Source organism: Bidens hawaiensis, unplaced genomic scaffold (assembly GCF_021521415.1).
Source record: "Bidens hawaiensis isolate Kalapana, Puna unplaced genomic scaffold, B.hawaiensis_p1.1 tig00025014_1, whole genome shotgun sequence".
NCBI classification, from domain to species: Eukaryota; Viridiplantae; Streptophyta; class Magnoliopsida; order Asterales; family Asteraceae; genus Bidens; species Bidens hawaiensis.
The window spans coordinates 12690-34850 of record NW_027493977.1 but is presented as its reverse complement, the minus strand read 5'-3'; the positions used below and the strand labels follow the sequence as shown (position 1 = coordinate 34850).

The following is a 22161-nucleotide window of genomic DNA, read 5'->3' as shown; positions in this document are numbered from 1 at the left end:
TCATATCTATAAAACAAAATTATTACGCATAATTAATTGTAAAATAGCTAACATAAAATGGGGGTATGTATTCCAGCTCTCACCATAAGCTGTTTGCTCTTTACCTTTTACATGTCCTATAATCGTGACATTTCACAATCAATTTCTATACAATCCACTATCCTGTAGTGTTTTGATTGCTTTCTATATAGGGATCTTTGTTGAACGGTTGAGTTTCTAACACATGTTGTCAGTTTATGAACCATAATTTGGCATATAGAAATCTTTACATGTTTGTTTAATTAAATGGCATTAAGTTTTCGTTCAATTTAATTATGAGCATGAACATTTTCCAAGTATGTAAATATTTTTATTAATTTTTGGTTAACTAGCACCTATTAATTTTTTGAGTTTTATAGTATTTAGACATCCTATAACTGTGACATTTTACAGTCATTTTCTATAAATATAGGATTGTTTTCTATATGGGGATCCTAGTCGAATGGTTGAGTTTTTAACATGTGCTAACAACTAGGTAGTTGATGGCGCTAGGGGCACTCAAGGCACAAAGGATGAGCCTTAGGCCTAGTATTATGTTCATAGTTACATGCGTCTATTCTAATTATTACTTCACATACATTTTTTTCGTCAAATCTACAATTCAACCAAATGTTTTATTTATTTAGCATTAAGCCTTTACCTTTTCTAAATGCTTGATGCTACTACATAAATAAAACATCATTATCATTGTCACATGTATCTATTCTAGCTACTACTTCACATACATATTGTTTGTCAAATCAACAACTTAGCACGCATCATAGTAAACATTTTATTTTCAGTGGCCCATTCAGGCATAACTTTTTTATGATTTGCCACTTTTGAATTTTAACGAACAATTATGCTGTTGTTAAAATATTTCAGGTTCAACTAGTAACTGTTACAACTTGTCTGCCATAAGATATTTTCAACTTTCCTTAATCACTATATGGAGCTTAAAGCTTCAACTCACGAACCAGATCAAATACCTTCCATATCTGAAAGCAACCCTGATGAGAAAGAAATAAGTGATGACGATGATGATGATCGCAACCATAAACATCGTAGAAGAGATGATGCAAGATCTCAATCACAAGAGAGAGAGTCTGCTGAACAAGTATTTACTAAACCAGTTAGACGAGGAAAAAAATCTTTTGAAAACGGACATCTTTACAAGGAATCTGGCTCTCAGTCCAGTGAACCTTGGAAAAGAAGACCTTTGGATATGAACCAGAGGATTAGGGGGGACCTTGGTTCAATCAGGGGTAGAGGAAGGGACTCTGGTGGTTGGAACCAACGCGATATGGCTTCTCAGATGGGTCCTGGTCTGTTTGGTGGAAGGGGTTTACCAACTGTTTCAAATGCATATGGTCCATCTTGGGGTACCTTTGCGTTGGTTCCAGGGTTACCAAATGGTGGTCTGGACCCACTACATTCTCTTGGGTTACAAGGAGCTTATAGATCTATTAATCCTTCTATGAATATGGGTTTGGGACTTCCACGCCAGCGGTGCCGAGATTTTGAGGAACAAGGTTTTTGTCTAAGAGGTGACATGTGTCCAATGGAGCACGGTGTTAACCGTATTGTTGTTGAAGATGTTCAGGTATGATTTCGTTCCAAATGTATAATCTGTTAAATATAGAATATTATTCTTTCAAAATTCTTATCTGAAATTTCTGTTACTTTTTTGGCTGTTTTACAACTTACAGAGCCTTTCACAGTTTAATCTCCCAGTATCACTTCAAAATGCAAATATGCCAGCTGGAGCCCCGGTTCCTTTACCTGTCTCTGGTGCCTCAACAAACTCATTTAAACTATCACATGGAAAAACTAGCAAACGTGGAGCTGGTCCCAGTGGGTCAGGTTTAAATGAAACGCTCGTTGATTCAGCTGACGGTGTTGGTTCTGACTTTTATGACCCTGATCAGCCTTTATGGGGCAATGATACTCAAACATCACCTGCATTGCAATCGATAAGTCAGTCTAACGTGAAGGAAAGTGGGCCTTTGTTGGATCCGGGCCCATATGATGGCTCCGATGAACATGTGGCCAAAAGTGGTGGGACCGCTATGGGAAGAGTTAGCGGTACAAAAGACAAAACAGAAATGAGAGGAAATATGGTTTCTAAAGCAAGTTCTTCAATCGAAAAACAGGGGCCATTAAATAATAAGCAAAACAATGCAAATTCTTCTCTGAAAATGCCAAGTGGAAATGGAAAGAATGTCCGTAAGCCTTCTCAAAAGGCACAATGTACAGTATTTGTGAGCGGTATTCCACTCCAACAGAACAAAAGGGAAACCCTAATTTCACATTTTCATAAATTTGGTGAGGTCGTTGATATTCACATTCCTTTAAATAGCGAACGAGCTTTTGTTCAGTTCTCCAAAAGAGAAGAAGCAGAAGCTGCTTTAACGGCACCTGATGCTGTGATGGGTAACCGCTTTATTAAACTATGGTGGGCTAACCGTGACAACATTCCAATTAATGGAACGGTCAGTGGCTATACCATGCCACATGTACCTCAACGTGGCATGCCAGTTTCATCATCACATAATGACATAACTACCCCTGGTTCTGATCACTCAAAGCCCGTAATCATCAACACTCCAAAACCACCTCCACCTTCACAAAAGAAGCTTGAGAATTTAGAGGTTTTGAAGGAAGAGCTTCGCAAAAAACAAGAAATGCTTGATCAGAAGAGAAACGACTTTCGCCGCAAGTTAGACAAACTTGAGAAACAGGTAAACTTATGTTTATATGAATTGTTTTATGAGGCATTTTATAATTCTTTTTTGTCCGCAGGCTACTGGTCTAAAGGGAGAAATAGAACCTGAACAGGTGGCGAAAAAACAGAAACTAGGAATTGTAACTGATTCTACAAAAGCTGAAGCCGTTTTATCTTCACCAGGAGCTGAAGCGACAGGTAATGGCAAAAAGTCTATGGAATCTGTTGTGCCACAAAAATCCAAATTAACCACTGTGATTGCACTACAAGAACCACCAGTGTTGAAACCATCACTACGCCCATTGCTGCCTATTGGTCCGTCAGTTGCTGCCAATCGGTTCAAACTGGACAATCGTCCTACTGCATTTAAGATTATTTCATCTCTGCCAACCGATCTTGCCAATGTAAACATCTTGTTATTGCTATTATGTTTTGACTATGTTCTTTTGTTGGAATGATTATATTCATAATTCTTGTACATGTTCATTCAGGTTGTAGCTTTAAAGGAACACTTTTCCCAATTCGGTGATCTTTCTAAGGTGGAACTAGATGATTTAGAGCCTGCCGGTAGCAAAAACGACACTGGAAACGTCAAATATTCAGCTTGTGTATACTTCACAAACCGACATTCAGCTGAAAAGGCATTTTCGAATGGTAAATCCTGGAACAGTCACAACTTACAGTTTTCATGGTTAAAATCTGGTAACAATGGCAAAAATGGTGAAACTCCTTCATCCACTCTTAAAGGGAATTCAGATGCTTCTGTTGGGCCGGTGGCTGAAATTCCGAAAACTAATTCCCAGAAATCTGGAGATGGAGAATCTGAAAAGGTTGAACACGAGGACATTAAGAAAGTAGTGGTGGTAATGGAAACAGATGAAAGTAATAATGCGAGTTAAACTGCTTTTTGTGGCGAGTAAACCTTGTTTTTTTGTAATTGTTTTGTACTTGGAAACCTTTTAGAGTTGTGCTTTGTTCTTTTACGGACTGAAAAATCATTGGTTAGCTCAGATATGCCACTTACGTTTTTTTTTTCAATACCGCGGATTAAATTTGTCAAGCCACCTAAGGTTCTCTACAAAGTACTGATTGGCACTTTAAAAGAGTATTATTATTCTTGTATTTCTTTGTTTTAAGGATGTGTTGGTTGACAATATTCGTCTTCATATGTTTAGTTTGTGTCTTCGTATGATTAGTTTGTGAAATCACGGGGAATCGAGTTCGTTTAATTTGTGAAATCATATACAAATATGGTTAGTAGGCTATGGTTCAAAACTTCAAATGTTCAATGGTCCATGAATACAATCTTGCATATGGTGTGGTCGTTTTAAAGAATCAAAATTAAGGAACCATCTTCGTTAAATCCTGCAAGGTCCATTCTGAAAAAACGAGCAATTCTCAGAGGTGAATAATTAATTGCATTTTAATGCTGAGCTTTATGAAGTTATCTAATTATTATAAACAGATGAATCATCGAATCCGTTGTAGTCTAGTTGGTATGGATACTCGGCTCTCACCCGAGAGACCCGGGTTCAAGTCCCGGCAACGGAATTAAGATTTTTTAGAATCAAAACCTTCTAATTATTTAACCTCTCTCATTGGTTTATTATCGAAAAAATATGCCACTTAAACCAAAACGACGACACGACAAAAGACTTGTTTCAAGTTATAGTTGATCTTTAATTCATGTTTTGACAACACAAAACTAAATCAATTTATTTATTGTATATGTGATCATAAGAATCTATCTAAAACCATACAAATCCTACCTATTTCCTTCAAAGCTATTGCTGTCCTTTCATGGTGTAACATCTACAACATGAACACTTACACATTAAAAGAAACCTATTCTAATGAATCTCAACCATCTCTAATCGATCATAAGAAACTTTACGTTTGTCTATTGGTTGTATCGACGGATGTTTATGTTTTGCTGGGATCTCATACAAGCAATTGGTAAGCTTGGTGTTGGGAAGAAGGGCCACATAACATGCCACCCCATTGAGGAAAGTAGATGGTAGTAAGTGTAAGAGTTGATATAATCATCATAACACCCATGAGTGAAATCCCGGTTTGTGTTGAAAATTTGGTGGAGCCTGAAAATAGTAGCAATTGTGTTACGACTGCCCCCACTGTCCCTCCACTCCCAGTCAATCCTGATATCACACCCATCGATCTGCACCGACAAAACATTTCAATTTTATAGATTTCTTACCTTCGCTAGAAAATTGATGAAAATGCGTTCATATCAAAATGACCAGCATAAAAAATAAAAAAAATGGGTCTAAACAAGCCATTATAATCAAACACAATTGTTGGTGTAATTCGTTAACAACTTAGAACATAGTATTGCATGTTAGATGCACCATCATAATAATAATGCATCAACATTATGATAATGTTAACAATTATGATTATGTTTATTTAGTTAAATACTTTTAATAAATTAACTATCTTCTAACGTATTTTGATGCCAATATCAAATATGCATATAAACGAAAAATAAATAACATAAATCACCAAATCACCCATTGACCAACCGTTTTATGCTTTTATGCCATTTGCAACTTTATGAAAACTCATCCTTTGAAAAAAAAATGACATGTATCCGGCTCGCTTCATATTGACGTAAAGATACGAGTATCTTGCTGCCAAATATTTTAAAAACTAGAAGTTAAAATCAAAAACAGAAAAGCTTAAGTTTTAATCTTTATCAATGCATAAAAAAACCAAAACTTTTTAAAGTTATTAGCCTAATTTATTAAAAAATATATAAAATATTTAAAACTTTTTTTAAAAAATAAAAACTGCTAAAAGCTTAAATAGTTGACTTGTTTTTATAGAACTATTTCAAATTTTAAAAGTAGAACCTCAATAAATTTATCCTTTTTAATGTGATATAGTGGTAAGAATCATACGTTTTTCAATGGAAACTCAGGTTTGAAGAATCCACGATTTGATCCCCACAACACCACTTTGGGAATGACTTGGTGGCTCAATAAAGGAAGACCGTGATCTTTGTGATCTTCGGTTTGATCCTGAGTGCGTCCGAGTTTTACCACCAGTGGGCCTTCGGGTGGGTGGGTTTTATCCGAAACTAAGATAACTTGGAGGCGTTTAAAGGCTCCGTACAGCTGGGTTGGGCCAACTGACAGTAGGGGTGTTCATCGAATCGAATAATGAATTTTCAAGTTAAATCGAATCGAATAATCCGAATAATTTTTTTTTCCGGTATTCGTATCCGATTCGTATTCGATTAAAAATTGAACTATTCGATTCATATTCGTATTTGTATTATATGCCCAATTCGAAATTCGATTCGAATTCGTATTTGAAACTCGAATTCGAGTAAATTCGATTTTAATTCAAATAAATACAATCTAATTCAAGTTTACCTATGTCAAAATTTCAAAAACCATAATCATAATTGCAAAAGAAACATATAAATTTGAAGTAGTTACAATACCACATAATAATAAATTCAAAACTAAACTACAAATAGTATAATATTCAAAACTAGAAGTATATAACACCCATATTAGTATAGGCTAGGAAACAATAATATGACATATTGGGTTTAATAATTTGTAATGGAGATTTATTATTTATGAATATGATACAAATAAAAAAAATAATTATATATATACATATATGTAGATATAATTTGAATTCGAATCGAATAATAAATAATAAATTTTATTCTATTCGTATTAGATTAATATACTCGAATACGAATCGGTTCGAATTTTTTAAAATTTTATTAATCGAATTCGAATCGAATTTCGAATGTGAATTGAAATCTGAACACCCCTAACTGACGGCGGCCTTTTGTCATCGGGTTAACTCTTGCGGAGTACCTAGACAATTATCTGTTTGTTGGCTGGTTGGCATAAGAAAGCAAAAAAAACAAAAGAAACTTAATAATTTTTTGTTTTGTTTTTGTGTGTGTATTTGTTTTGAGGACAAAATCCTTCCACGTGCTTGGAAGTTTTGCGCCATGCTGGCGTAAGAAGCTTGGGTGAATCGCTAAATTGGTAAGCAAAAATGGTCACTTTCATAATTTTCCTCAATAAAAATCAAATATATACAAATAAGATGCATAGAAGAAAATAGATGGAAGAGAAACGAGGGAGTTTTAGCTTTTTTAGCTAATAGCTAGATAGGGAGTTAGAAAGCATGAGAAGTGATAGAAAAAGTGACGCGGTGATATTTTCATGATTACACGAGTAATGTAATTACGCTACAACAATTACATTATAACAAACTGAACTAGCACTAGCGTAATAAAGTCACGCCCCTTGAAAAAGTATAGCGTGATAATAATTATTACGCTAGTTGAAAAATATGTTGTAGCGTAATTATTAAAATGTCGCCACATCAATTTTTTCTTCATTTCTTACGTCTTGTAGGATAAGAACCTTATATTTGATCCTAACACTGTATACGTCAATAACCCAAAAACCATTTAAAATTTCATATGCATATAGAATGTGTTTTAATAAAACTTCTCACCCCTAAATCTAGCATGAGTTTCATGAACACCAAAACAAACCATACGTCACGCAATACACAATTAATATATTACCTTTTAGAAACAAACGGAACCACCCCAAACGTAAGCCCAGACGCAGCTTGAACCAAAAATGAGAACCCACACATGACCGCAATCGAACCCCACACGGACCCAACTTCACCCAACCACAAACACATCAGCCCAGCTACCGTCTGCACCACCCACAACCCCCACAACCTCCCCCTCATCCCGAACCTCCTCCCTAACCTGTCCGACACCACTCCGCCCATCGGCCGCGACACCCAATTCGCTAGCCCAAAACTCGCCGCTATCACCCCAGCTGTCTCCATATTAACCCCGAATCTGTCGTAAAAATACTCCGCTATTATGTTGTCCATAGTCAGCTCAACCCCAAAGCTAAACCCGTACGTTAAACCCAAAACCCAACCCCGGTAATTCGTTATCCCGTTTAGAAAAACTCCGTAAGCATCAGCTTTCGGGTTTTTCTCACGCTTTTCAATATTTTTTATACATTTAATATTACTATCTGGCAGGTCCTGACCATAAGCCAGGACCATAAGTGCCATGATGGCTTGAAACATGGCGGGCACTACAAATGCGGCCCGCCAGCTTAAGGATGGTGTCAGATTAAAGTTCGTATTTAATATGGAAAATATTAAAGGCATTGTCAACTGGGTTAGGCCGGACCCCACATTGGCCCATCCCGCTGCTACACCGTTGGCTAAGCCAACGATGGAGCTAGAAAACATGGAGCTCATCCAGAACTGGTTAGCGACGAAATTCGCTAACGAGAATCCAATGAAGAATCTAAGAAGAACGAATTGCAACGGAGTGGAGATAAACGCGGCCGAGAGGAGGACGGGAGCCGTGGCGAGGGAGAGAGTGGCGGAGGCGAGGCGCGGGCCGAATAAGTCGCATGCGGGGCCCATGGCGAGGCGGGAAATGATTGAGCCCGCGAAAGCGGCACTTCCCGCGGTGCCGATATCAGAAGGTGAGAGATTGAGGTCTTGGCGGATGATGGGGAGGAGGGGTGGGATGGAGAAGGTGGAGAAGAAGCAAGTGAAAAGAGAGAGCCACGCGAGGTGGAAGGCTCGCATGTGAGGTGAAGAGAGAGAAAATATTCGGAATTCTGTGGCTTTGTGGTCCGAGTCGACAGCTATAGAGAATTTTTGGGGTTCCATTGTCGGAGGGAGATAAGTGTGTATCAGGGCTACACCGCTACGTATTTATAGTTAAGAGTTAAAAGATTAAATAAGCATTGAACTAGAGGGAATATAACGTATTAATAGTTAGAGATTTAAAGATTAAATTGGCATTTGATTTAGTCTACACTCATTAAACATTTATAAACTCACTTTCAATTAAACTCATTCGCTAACGCTGTGTTCCTGAGTTTAATTTAGTGAGAGATGAGAAAAGAAGAGGAATTAGGATAGAAAAGAAAGGAAAGAAAAGAAAATGATATCGTGTTCTCGAGTCTAATGAAAAGAAGAGAAAAGGAAAGAATATTAAATATTTTATGTGTTCTCGAGTTTAATGAAAAGAACAGAAAAGGAAAGGATATTAAATATTTTAAGAACCTGGCCTTCTTATCTCTTCTCTTCTCTCCATATCTTTCCAATTTGGAAAGAAATATAAATACACTAAAAACCTCTTCTCCTCATTTCTCTTTTTTTTTATTAAAAAACTCTAGAACACCAATTTTGTTTATTTCTCTCCAAATCTTTTCTCTTCTCTCATTAAATTAAACTCGGGAACATAGCGTAAGTACTCAATTATACTCATTAGTCCATTTAAACTCGATAATAAAAGTAGCGTATATAAATTACCCGATAATAAAAGTAGCGCATATAATTAGCGTCATGCTTGCGGTGTGCGCACATATATTGTATATATGTATGGGCCATGAGGGGGCGAAGGCGAAATTGGAATAATTTTGATGTTATTTTTTACTAATTTCGTGAAATAATAATGTTAAAAGTGAATTCAGTCCCCTAAAAAAATTGTATGTAATGTTGATTCTCCTCTTGTTTAGTAAGAAGATTAGAAGCGCCACAAGTACATGGGGAAATTAGGTTTAAGATAAAATTTCATCAAGGATAAAAAATGCTAAACAATCACACTAACTAATTGTTATTATTAACAAAATAACAACCAGCAAACATACATATTAAACTTTGCTTGAAGCCAATAATTAATATGTTAACAAATTGATAAGAGTGTGATCAGTTAAAAAAGAAATCTATTTTATATCACAAGCATCGACAAATGTGTTGATAAGACTACAATTTATCTACAACATGTGTACCGAATTAGAAAAATGAGAGAAAGTTTGAAATCATTAATTAGAGAAATAATTTAATCTTTTTTACAAATGTATACTTATCAAGTTATCATCTAATTAACATCAAAATGATTAATAACAAAAGGACTAGACAACCACGTATTTAAAATTAGAATGACCATCTATCTACTTTTATATATATCGAAATGACATATGCTTGTGCAGGGATGAAGAAAATAACAAAAGTAAGACAAGAACGTATCAGTATTTACTAGGTCTAGAAGATATTGATGGTTGTTGATTACCCTGATTCCTCATGTGTTGGAACAAGTTCCACCGCAATCTCACACATCCAACGTCCATCAAATATAACAGGTCCCAACTCAACAAACACTCATTTGTCGATTGTTATATCAATTTAACATTTATTTTGTTTTCATTTACAAAATAATATAATTAAAACTTTTTAAAAAAATGATCTCATTTATAACACAAAATGATCCAATAACAATAAAAAGACAGGTAAGTGGATAAAAAGTTACGCAGCCACCCTTTTGAACGTCAAATTCGAGGAAAATAAAACACAGGTGGAGGAATCAGGAATGTGATTGTAAGTAGAATATTTGGAAAGTAGGAATGGTATGTGGCAGGGAATTTATTCATTTAGGACAAAAAAGAGAGAATATTTTCTGGTGAAGGTATATTCAATTAACGGCCAATATCCCACCAAAATTTAGACAACTTGTGAACCTGGGCGTAGGCCATGACTGAAAGCAACCCAGAAGTGTCTAATTTCGTATTGTCTACTGCCAGGTCGGTTTTCGGGCTATTCGAGTTTGAATATTTGAAACGGAGTTCGAATTTTACACGAATATGAGGTTAGAAAACTGATTCATATTCGGTTTGATTCAAACAACCCGAATTTGTTTGAAAACGTAAATGAAATAATTAAAACAAATTGAACACATATGTATATCGGGTTGGTTCGACACTCTCGCTAGACTAGGAATTCCGTTAGGATAAGGATCCGATTTGACATTCGAAATTGGTACAACTATCCGAGTCAGATTTAATGAACAACCTTTAAATTATAATCTTCATCTATCTATATATAAGTTTAGTGCAATTTATTATAATGTATTCAATCGTTTACATTATTTGCTGCAAATTATGTAAAAAGACAAGATAAACTATGCCTATGTTATGATTGAACTTTGTCAGTCGGTTAGCATTCTAAGAGAGATCATTCCATGCTAGTCATTCTGGACCTTGGAGTTTTGCTAATCTAGTTATCCTGGTTAGTCACTTTAAGCTTTTAATAGGTTCCTAATGGGTTCCATAATCATATCATGTTACATTTTGACTAATTTATTATTGTAAGAGAAAACTGGCCTAGTAAGTGACGGACTCCAAAACTCTTGATACGAGGCTAAAAGCGATTCTGTCCATGATAAGATGTGTCAAAAGAAACAATGAATGAATTATAAACATGAACCTCTTTTATGTAACTTTAAAAGCATCATTCATTAAATATCATATCCAATTACCCCTTACACTTATCCTTTGTGTTTTTTTTCTCTTTTAAAATATAACTCCTGCCTTTTCTATATAAATGTCAGAAAGCATCACTATAATTTTAATAGCTTCGATAAAATAAACAATATTATCAACAAGAAAGCAAATCGGGTAAGAAAAATTAATTAACAAACTAAAAAAAAGAGGCTAATTAATGGAAGAGAAGGATTTAGAGTAATTGTTAAAGTTTAAGTTTATGTTAAACTGTGTTACTGTGATAGTGTGATAGTTCACTTCACAACTCTACTAAGTGTACTCCTCCCATGAAATAGGACTAGTGGCCCAAAAGGCTTGGGCTTATATTAAAAACAATTATTTCTTTCATAGGCCCGGCCCTGTATCTAAGTGATATTATAGGAGTAGGACTCAATGAAGCCCGTAGACTAGTTGATGAAAGATTCATAAAATTGAGGCGTCTTGGTAACCTTCAATTTATCGACTCTTATCAAAACTTAAAAGCATCAAGCATGGGTATGTAAATATTTAATCACACCATATTAACGTAAATTATGTAGATAGACGGGTTGGCTTATGAGTCGTATCTTTTGTACAGGTCAAAATAAATCAGGTTGAGTTGAACTAAAAAACTTATGGTTCAAATTAACTAATTTTGTACATGAAAATACCACGTCAAATATTATTTTTAAGCTTTAGATGTTTGAGTAAATGTACCAAGTCGGAGCATATGGCACTGATGTGTTAAGAAGCGGATATGGCCACCTGAAACTAAGACATTCAAAACATTGTGTTTACAAGTTTTAAAATTAAGTTGAAAATAACAAATAGAGGCAGAAAATGAGCAGGTAACTTGTCATAACAGGTTCTGCCCACAATGTGTAATCTTTTAGTATAGGTCAAAACTAGTCGGGTCAGCCTGCAAATAGGTTAAAAGTGATATTAACTTATACAAAGAAAATTTAGACAGCATGAGCCAACCCAACCTGGCCTGATCCGTTTGAATCTGTACAAAATGATTTGTTTTGACCCGGCCCACCCTTAAGTACATAATCGAAGAGAACATTACATAAATGGAAAGAAAAAGGAACACATAAAAGAAACGGTCCAAATCACAGATTATGCAGACATCAATAAAGACCAAAAGATCATATATCATATAAACTTTCGGTTTCATGATAAACAAAATTAGATCACCTAGCATTTGCACTGCATAGATCCATCCAAGTGCATACAAAGCTTTACAATAAACCATCCTATGTTAGAACCTCCCAAAACATCATCATAGCACACACTATTGTTCAACTTCTTAGCTAGGCCACAAAATATGATAATAACCATCCCATAAATTACCCACAACCAGATTGGTGGCAATCCTAATACACTTTTTAGGTACTCGATGGACCCCGGGCTCTCTCCATCATAAGCTGGTGAAAGCTTTTTGCTGGTGCCCCGCTGTCAAACCTCTCCGGGCTACGACTACGACTGCGGCCCCCACCACCTCCACCTCCACCATTGTTGGACGTGTTTTCATGAAAGCTCTTACCCTGATACCCGCCGCCGCCACCATTGTCACTGCAATCAAGATTTAATCTATTAGGGTAACTCTTAATTGTGTTAATACTTTTCTTAAAAATGGTTTTTTTGTTATTATACCTGTCACGGCTGCTACCCCTACCACTGCCATATCCTCCACCAGAGCTAGAACCACCACCACCATATCCTCCACCAAAGCTAGAACCACCACCTCCATCAGAGCTCCACCGCCTAGATCTTCCACCCATTCCACCACCACCACCACCACCACGTGAAGCCATTTCCCGAAGTTCTTGAGGGACACGCTGATCTGCTCCTTCCAAAACTTTAACAAGTTCCGAGGCATATTTTGCATCTTGGTCACTAAAAAACGTGTAAGCTTCCCCTGTAGCACCCGCCCTCCCTGTTCTTCCAATGCGGTGTACATAATCCTCCACTCCCGTAGGGAAATCAAAGTTCACCACCACCCTTTTAAAACAATCAACATAAACATCAAAATACTAAAGAGACAAGCAATTGCATTTTTAAATCGTATTTTATAATATCATAACAAACCTGATATCTTTAACATCCAGACCACGAGCAGCAACATCAGTTGCAACAAGCACAGGAGACTTCCCTGACCGAAATCGACTCAGCACAAGATCTCTTTCACTCTGATTTTTATCTCCATGAATAGCAGCAGCACCAAATGGATTAGTCAAATTGCTTGCCAGCTGATCACACATCTTCTTTGTTGCACAAAATATAATTATTTTAGATCCTGGCTGTTGAGATCTTATTATCTGCTCTAAACGACGCTTTTTCTCCATGAAAGTCAGCACCTCAACATGCTGCACATGTACATCACAACCAATCACTAAATATACAGCATTCTTTAAAGATCATTCAATCATACCTGTGTAATGGATTTGTTGGCAACAAGTTCATCGATATTTCCAATGTTGACTTGGACCGGATTATGCATAAAATCAGCTGCAATTTTTCTAACCTCCTTTGGCCAGGTGGCGGTGTACATAAGGGTCTGACGGCGTGTGGGGACCGCATTAACTATTTTCCTTATTTGGGGTTCAAATCCCATGTCCAACATTCGGTCCGCCTCATCTAACACCAAATAACTAACCTGAGTAAGGCTCACCTTTTTCATTTCAAGAATATCATTCAAACGGCCAGGTGTCGCAACCACAATGTCTGTGCCATGCTCTAGCTCTCTTAGTTGAGGACCCTTTGGTGCTCCTCCATATAAACACTTCAATTAGAAAAACACATAAAAAATATTAGTCCCACCAATTAGAAAAACCATAAGATGATATCGTCAACGAGCAACAAACCGTGCAATTTATCTGTAATGCTTTTCCAAATTTGATAGCCTCATCTTGTATCTGTGTGGCCAATTCTCTAGTGGGTGACAAAACCAAAACCGTGGGACCCATTTTAGGATTCTTGCAGGTTCGTTTAATATGTGCAAATCCAGGAATCAAGTAGCCCAGTGTCTTTCCAGAACCTGTTTTGGCAACCGCTACAATATCACGATCTTGAAACGCAATGGGCCATGACTGGGCTTGTATGGGAGTTGGGGCAGAGAAGCCGGCCTTGAGCACCTGTAAAAAGACAAGGTATCATCTTTATGATATATGATTTGAACCACCGTATAAGATTGTATAAGATTGTGCATACAAGCAATCACTATTACAAAAGTTATACCTCTCTAAGTAACTCAGAAGGAAACCCAGTAGCTTCAAATGACGTAAAAGGCGCCGGCACGTTGTTTCCCTGAACACGTAATATCATGTATCAGCAACTTTAAAATAAAACAAATAGATCGAAACACCATACACTATTATATATTTATATATAATATATCATCAGGTATCTCCTGCTGCTGGGTCCCACAAAGACAAATCATTACCTTAGTAAAATGAAGACCAAACTAAACTTGTTACACTAACCAAAAAAGTATTATTTAACTTACAATTTAATAATGTGAAGTATTTGATGCTTACAGATACAGTTATTTCATGCCGCCGTCGATAGTCAGCCGGGGATAAACCACTTCCAACAGATGGCACGTGAGCCATAGGAGGAGTCCCTTTCTGTCCAACGTCAGCTGTCTCTATCGGAGTATCATCAGACCCACCATTCGTAGCTTTCTGTCCAACGTCAGCTGTCTCTATCAGCGTATCATCCGACCCGCCATTCGTAGCTTTCTGTCCAAAGTCAAATGTCTCTGTCGGGGTATCATCAGACCCGCCATTTGTAGCTTTCTGTCCAAAGTCAGCTGTCTCTGTCGGGGTATCATCAGACACGCCATTTGTAGTCTAACATAGAATTAAAACAAGCATTAAGGTTGTCTAGAACCACAAAGCGCCATGAAGTCAAAACATCTTATTGAAAATATGTAAACTTTATAAGTTCAGAGAAACTTCAAATCACCAAATGTTCTGCCACAACTTTAACACCAAACCTTACAGGTGGCATACATACAGAGATACAAATATAAAGCATGAACATTTTAAAGAAGGTGTTGAGACCTCATTTCATACACCAATAACTTACAATATGCATGCAAAAAAGCAGTCTACATAAGAAACTCATAACTATAATGTTATCATCTCAAGTTTATGATTTAATCCTCAACTTCATGCCCATTCTTCTCAAACAGATAGCAAACAAATGAACAATTTCATGCAGTCTTTAAAAACTGAAAACTGTAAAAGTGTTTCATGCAGCCTTTTTTTTGACAGTAAACTACTATGACCCATGCCAACAAATATTTACAAGTTAAATATGTAGATAATTCCTTAGAAAAGAAAAGCAATGGCACAAACCTCTTGGCCTTTAGTTTCAGAAGATATATTTGATTCACCATTGCCAATGCTTTCATGTCTAACATCATCACCAGCAACACCATCATCATGGCATTTTTCAGAAGAAACAGCTGAGTTTAAGGTATCTGAAGGCTGCTGTTCTGGTGGAGGTGCAGGTCTCTGATATTGAGTAACATTAGTTTCTGGATTCCAAAAGTAGAGATTCCCAGTTCTACCATCTACTAGACCTTTCCATGGTTTTGGAAGGGTAGGATCCTCCGGTGCATAGCGTACGCCAGTTGCAGTTACAGCAGCAGCCATATCAGCAAACCAATCTCAAATATACTACACAAAATAACTTTACAAATTAACACTGGCTGCAGACATAAATAGCAAAATAGCTCACGCATTTGCAGCAGGGGTGCAAAGAAGCCAAGCTGCTCGAGCTCAGATCAATAAAAAAACTCAAAACAAGCCGAGCTTTTTCAAACTAAAACCGAGCCCAAGCCTCAAATAAAGCTTGTTTAATTATCAAGCCCGAGCCCGTGCCTTGTATGGGAAGCTCGCTTAGGCTCATCGAGCTTTAAGTTTTACCTCCTTTAGACTTCTATTTACTAATTTCACACTACACAGCCAAGCTAGAGCTTGAAAAAACAACTCATGAACCGATCTCAAACTTTAGAAAAAAAAGCTCCAAACGTCAAAATGAACCAAACACGGGCTCGGCTAGTTACACCCCTAATTTGTATTAAATGAAAACCAAGTGTTTTAAGGGTTTATCAAAACCTTAGATAACTTACATACCAAATGTAGATCATACATAAGATACAAAACTCTAAAAAGTATATACATACATTTGTGTAATAGATAAACATGCATCGTGATGAAGCCATAAAAAACCCCCAAATTCAAAAAATGAAAACCATAAGCATACAACACTCGTTCGTATTCTAAAACGAAAATGCTATGACGTTTAATCGACACCTTTTACTTAACAAAACCAAAATCATTTAAAATAAACCCTATTTTGCGATATAAATATATAGAGTGCGTATTTAGTAGCTTAGGGTTTAATCGAGGAAGCAAAATCTAGACATTACATCAGAAAGCTCACCGGAACCCTAATTTTAGACAAGTAAGAAAGAAAAGGTTAGCTGAATGCGTGGTGGATTGGATTGGGATGATTAATTAGGTCAACAAAATGCAGGAGGTCATAAAGGAGAAGGTGAATAATAATGTTTATCTGTCTGTCTCTCTCTCTCTAAATGTTGTTGGTCTCCGGTGAGTGGAAAGCGACACGATGGTATGGTGGTATGGCAAAGTGGCAACCAGAATAGAATATGCTTTGATCAACGTGCTACTTTTCTATTTTAACCAAAAAAAAAAACATATTATAAAGTACAAAAACATGTATAAATTATAACTTACAAATATATATAACTTATTCATATAATTCGATAGATCACCACATTTATCATACAAGTTACCATTTAAACCCTTTTGATTTTGAATATGATTTTTATTACAAGTTACCATTTAAATACTTAGTTTAGCACGTTAATCGTATAATTTTAATTGTTTATTGCACGAACTTTGATACTTCATACATGTGTTTATATTGTTTAAGGTCACAGGTGATTAATGCAGCTAATTTAGACCTGTACAATCACGGAATGAATACCTGGGATAACCAACACGCAAAATGAAACAAGAAATTAAGATTGCTGGTGAGAAGACGAGTCTTGAAGACATGTCCATCGCGATACGCGATGGACCAGTTTTTATGAACGCTGACTTTTTGCTTATTAAAACATTTGGATGACCCAAAACGGAATTATCACGTTCTAGAGTAGTTTCCAGATGCTTGAAAACGAACGCCAATCTTCCAAATCACTAAGAGATCATTCCTAATGGCATTCCTCATGAAAATTGAAGATATTTCTATGACGATGCGCAACTAGTCTTCCCGGGATGTATAGTATTTTTTTGTATTTACAACAGTTTTCCTTATGTTTTTAAGAACAACTAGTTGTAATTGTTTATCATCGATCTATGAGATTGATGTTTGGTATTATTGTGCATTTGGTCGGTTTAGGTTGGTTTAGATCAGAATGATTAGTTTGCCAGTTGTTGTGATACGTGTTCATAGGGTTGTATTGATTAGTTTGAATGTGATAAAGCATGCAATTGCTCTTTATTGAGTCACGTTAACAGGGATCGTTTGATAATCAGAGTCGTGTGTTAATACTTGTTGATGCATAAGGTTTAACTAGTTAACCAACCTGATTCGGTTATTGATAATTAATTTGTTAAATGACTTGAGATTGTTGTTTGTTACATAAACACCGGTGTGATTTGCTTTTGTTAACTGCTTGAACTTTGAATTATTTGCTTGCTTAATATTAACACCAAATCATTGTTAACGTAATCAACACTCGTATTTGTTTGCTTCATAGTGTTAGGAATTAATTACACATTGCATTGACCACATGCTTCTCGTGATTCGACACTCCACCTGTCCTAACTAGTTTTAGATGACTAGAACACTTTTTAATATTGTTTTTGCCTATCTCACGACTTCCTAAATCAAATATGTCTTCTGTTTGATACTAATGTGAGGAGAAAAAAAATCAAATTTGAAAAATAATTAAAATAGCCCAATAAATATTTTCAAAGGGACTTATTATATAATAAGATTTATAAAATAACCCAATAAAAATGTTGCTAGCTGTTATACTTTTATATCCAAACACCCCATGCTTGTTAAAAGTTTGGGAATTAAATAAATAAGCAAGCATAAATGCATAATCCCATTTTCGCAGAATACAACAATACCATACATTTTACATAAGTTGAAGGAAAAAGGCTTACAAGTAACAACAAATAAACACATCTAACAACATAACATAACACAGTATGTAGCATAACATAACAAAATACATAGTAGTAATAATTTAGCTGATAACAATGACATCATTAAAAGCCAAGAAAGGTACACTGCTTACGAGCATGTTCTGGTATGAGTTTAGCCACAAGTTCCAAAGATGCCCCTTTTAGTTCTGTTAATTAACCATCATCAACCAAGTGTTGTTAGCATAACATAACCTAAATCCACATGAAGACAAAGAAACTAATAACTAACAAACTAACTAACCAACCTTGAGGCTTGAAATTAAAGAGAGGTGGCAAAGGGCGACCATTGGGTAGACGAGTGTTTGGATCACGAAGCTCGTTAAAGAACGGGTGGATACAAGCTTCCAACTGTTGAGGGCATTAAGTTATTTAATTATACCTTCCTTTATCATCTTCCGGTTGTATATAAATCGAGAAAGATGCACTTACAGCGTTGCACCTCAAGTTAGGTGAATATTGTAGTGTCTTGAAACAAGATCTACAGCTTCTGGTGGGGTCCGCTTGTGAAAAATCTATGTATGAAATGAAATATTCATATATCAATCAATCATACCCAGTATTTCCCACAAATAGCCTGAGCTATCATAAGTAGGGTCTGGGAAGGGTGAGATGTGGGCAAACCTTACCTCTATCCCTAAGGATAGAGAGATTGCTTCCGACGAGACCCCCAACTCGAAAGTAAATAGATATACAGATAAAAAGGTATATAAATAATAAACTACAACACTATGATATTAATCAGTTTAATTCAACATTTAATTATAGATAAACTAAAAACAAAACTCGGGTAAAATTTAGCATATGATAATAAATAGAAAATAATAATTCTAATAGTAATAGTAATAAAGATAATAATACTAACAACAACAGCAATAATAATAATAATAATAAAGGTTATAACAAGAAATAGCCTCTCCTTCTAAAGGTCTTTAACCTTATAACAAGAAATATTCATATATGCATTTATATATATGTATGTATGTATTTCAAATTAAATTACAGTTTAAAAGGGCAACTCACTTTGTGCCAAGGGTGAGCTTTGATTTGTGGGAACTTAAATTCTGTGTAGTTTGGATTCATGCATTTAATTTCTTCACGGGTTGGTGTACCAAGGACCTACAAACACATATTATCAATTACAGAATATATATGTTTCTTTTATTTTGTATTATAAGGAAATGCATATAAGTTACCTTAATGATCTCTACAAGTTGGTCAACTCCACTCTCACCTGGGAACAGAGGCTAAAAGTACATATATGCACAGATAAAAATGTAAATAACAATAGTAGGGATAATCATAATAGTGATAGCAATTAAAGATAGGGTGTTATTATCAGAAATAACCTGTCCTAGAAGCAGTTCCGCAAGAACACAACCGACTGACCATACATCAATTGCAGTTGTGTATTCAGTTGCCCCAAAAATAAGTTCAGGTGCATGGTAATATCGAGAGCATATATATGATATATTTGGTTCACCTTTCACCTGTTACACACAAGGTAAGGTAAAGTAAATTATAATCAGTAAGAAAACAAATTTCTTGCAGCTTTATACACTATACAAGTTACTACAAAGAATAACATTGCAATTTATAATCATGCATTACCAGAACTTTTGCACTTCCAAAGTCGCATAGTTTGAGCTGGTGAGTATGAGGATTCACCAGAAGATTTTGAGGCTTAATGTCCCGGTGGCAGACACCAATTGCATGAATATATGCTAGTGCTCTGAAAATCTGGATTTATAATATAACTATTGAGTTCAACAAGGAAATAAAAGCATGAATAGAAAATGAATGTAACATACCTGATAGGTGTACAGTTTGACATAAATCATGGGCATCCTTTGATTTGCCTTTCTATAATGTCTTGCAACACGGTAAGCAGTCTCGGGGACATATTCTAGAACTAAATTGAGATAAAGCTCATCTTTGTCTGTAGTTGAAAAGAAGCAGTGTTTAAGTGAGACAACATTGGGGTGATCAAGAAGTCGCATCGTTTGCAGTTCCCTATTTTTGTATCTTTTATCCTGCAATACTTTTTTTATTGCAACAGCTTCTCCAGTTTCCAAACATTTAGCCTACAGACATCAAAATATTTTCAGTCAACCCAATCCGACTTGTTTTGACCCATAGAATAAATGGCTCATTTGCACCAATCCTCACAACTAAAGATGTCTCTTAAAGTATTACCTGAAACACAATTCCAAAAGAACCCTGGCCCACCACACGCTCCGCCATATAGCTTATTGTCTGAAAGAACAGTCAAATAAGTTTTTTTTTTAAATTCAGAAGGGATTAAACAACAAATGGAATAAAGTAACAATTATGGTAGTTACCTGTTTGGGTTGACCATTTCTTCCTCCAATAGTAGTAACAATAATGTGACCAGTTTCAGTGCCATTTCCATCCACCACAGTTGCTTCCATTTCCTACAAGAGGCTAGTTTTATTGGAAAACTGTAGTAGAGATGCATCCAATGAAGATCAAAGTATAATAAATAAACATACTATGCTGAAGATACCAAGAGGCAATAACAACAACCTTTTCCACCTTTTCATCTCTAATTTTCATTTCATTAATTTCCTCGGGCAATTTGTCAACAAACATTGAATCATCATCCACCTTTTCAACTGTTGGTGGATCCATTCCACCAGAAGCCATAATTGTGGAAGACCGAGGAATGTAATTTTATCACTTAAGTACCACTCATGCAAACAGACATCTGTATAACAAAACCAATATGGTACATGAGATGTGGTGCATCTACTTCAAAACCATATTATGGAACATGAACCATGGTGCAATGTGTGATATTTAGGGATTCTCAATGAAAATAGTATATGTATCCTTTGAGCTTTTTTTTTGGCTTTTTGGATTCTTTTCCTTACAAGTTATTTTGGGTCTATAAACCAAACTCAATCAGTAATATCTCCATTAAATAAACACACACGCACGCACACACATTTCCGAATAAGATCACACTATGTTATCAAATAGTGATAACAAAGTTACATTGAAGTGGCTGTTGCATAAGTCAAATATTGCTAAACAGTTGTATTGTCACGTCTGGAGTTTTAGTTGATAAGTACTGATAACAAGAATCATCTAGTTTGATTTTGCACTCTACTAGACTACGGCAGTTAAATATGAATCACATTTGCTTACAGTAAATTACGAACTGTTACAAAAATATATTGCTTTGGAACATGCAACGTGACACATGTTCAGAACACGATGCATGATGACTACTTTGAAACAAAACTATGGCTGGATTCATGCAAAGTGGTTATACGCATCTTATTGGTTGAAACTCATTTCATCAATGGTACCAACACTTTGCATGGAAAAGTTGGACCAAAGGTGCTAAAGACCACATGTCAGATAAATAATAATAGAAAATGGTAAAGTGGTTGACTAGGGCAAATGAAAGAATATTAACTATAGGCAAGACTTTAATACTTTTTGGCAGCAGCATCTAATCCAGTTCTCTAATGGGACCCATAAAAATCTCACAGTCATCAAAACAGATAATGATATGTCCTAAGGTAATATCTACTATCTAGAGCACCATGAAAAAAAAATAACTGGTACCTAGTGCCAAAGGAACTGTTTCACTAAATGGTATTGCTGGCAGTAATGCTTCTTTCATCTCATTTTACATAAATCCTTTTGTGTAGAAAGCTATTTTTATTTGGGCTTTGTCAAAAGCTTCCAGCCTTCCACTATGTTTGATGATTAACACATGTAATCTTAGAAAATACCTAATAATCCCCTAATTCCTAAACGATTAGACACTTCAGCTGCTTTTTCA

General features: G+C 35.8%; 3 protein-coding genes, 1 non-coding gene and 1 pseudogene across 5 annotated transcripts; 2 read left to right on the top strand and 3 right to left on the bottom strand.

The window, feature by feature from the left end:
• The first annotated feature begins 923 nt into the window (after window positions 1–923).
• LOC143570644 (zinc finger CCCH domain-containing protein 41-like) lies at window positions 924–3654 on the top strand. Its single transcript, XM_077056245.1, has 4 exons — window positions 924–1621; window positions 1728–2759; window positions 2821–3147; window positions 3235–3654. The coding sequence occupies exons 1-4, from the start codon at window positions 968–970 to the stop codon at window positions 3640–3642; spliced, it is 2421 nt and encodes an 806-aa protein (XP_076912360.1). The 5' UTR covers window positions 924–967; the 3' UTR covers window positions 3643–3654.
• Window positions 3655–4221: 567 nt separating this feature from the next.
• Window positions 4222–4294, top strand: TRNAE-CUC (transfer RNA glutamic acid (anticodon CUC)). The gene has a single exon. It is a non-coding gene; the product is annotated as a tRNA-Glu (tRNA).
• A 389-nt stretch (window positions 4295–4683) lies between these two features.
• On the bottom strand, window positions 4684–8458 carry LOC143570645 (high affinity nitrate transporter 2.7-like). Its single transcript, XM_077056246.1, has 2 exons — window positions 7329–8458; window positions 4684–4919 (listed from the first exon to the last, which is right to left on the bottom strand). Exons 1-2 carry the CDS (start codon window positions 8456–8458, stop codon window positions 4685–4687), a joined length of 1365 nt encoding a protein of 454 aa, XP_076912361.1. The 3' UTR covers window position 4684.
• A 3851-nt stretch (window positions 8459–12309) lies between these two features.
• LOC143570643 (DEAD-box ATP-dependent RNA helicase 14-like) lies at window positions 12310–15775 on the bottom strand. The gene is made up of 8 exons (XM_077056244.1): window positions 15456–15775; window positions 14631–14945; window positions 14332–14400; window positions 13959–14228; window positions 13526–13876; window positions 13183–13460; window positions 12748–13095; window positions 12310–12666 (listed from the first exon to the last, which is right to left on the bottom strand). Exons 1-8 carry the CDS (start codon window positions 15753–15755, stop codon window positions 12480–12482), a joined length of 2118 nt encoding a protein of 705 aa, XP_076912359.1. The 5' UTR covers window positions 15756–15775; the 3' UTR covers window positions 12310–12479.
• A 2472-nt stretch (window positions 15776–18247) lies between these two features.
• On the bottom strand, window positions 18248–21034 carry LOC143570642 (shaggy-related protein kinase alpha-like; annotated as a pseudogene). The gene is made up of 10 exons (XR_013141971.1): window positions 20892–21034; window positions 20687–20779; window positions 20541–20600; window positions 20156–20428; window positions 19956–20084; window positions 19694–19834; window positions 19541–19591; window positions 19368–19463; window positions 18593–18859; window positions 18248–18493 (listed from the first exon to the last, which is right to left on the bottom strand). The product of XR_013141971.1 is annotated as a shaggy-related protein kinase alpha-like (transcript).
• Between the last annotated feature and the right edge of the window lie 1127 nt (window positions 21035–22161).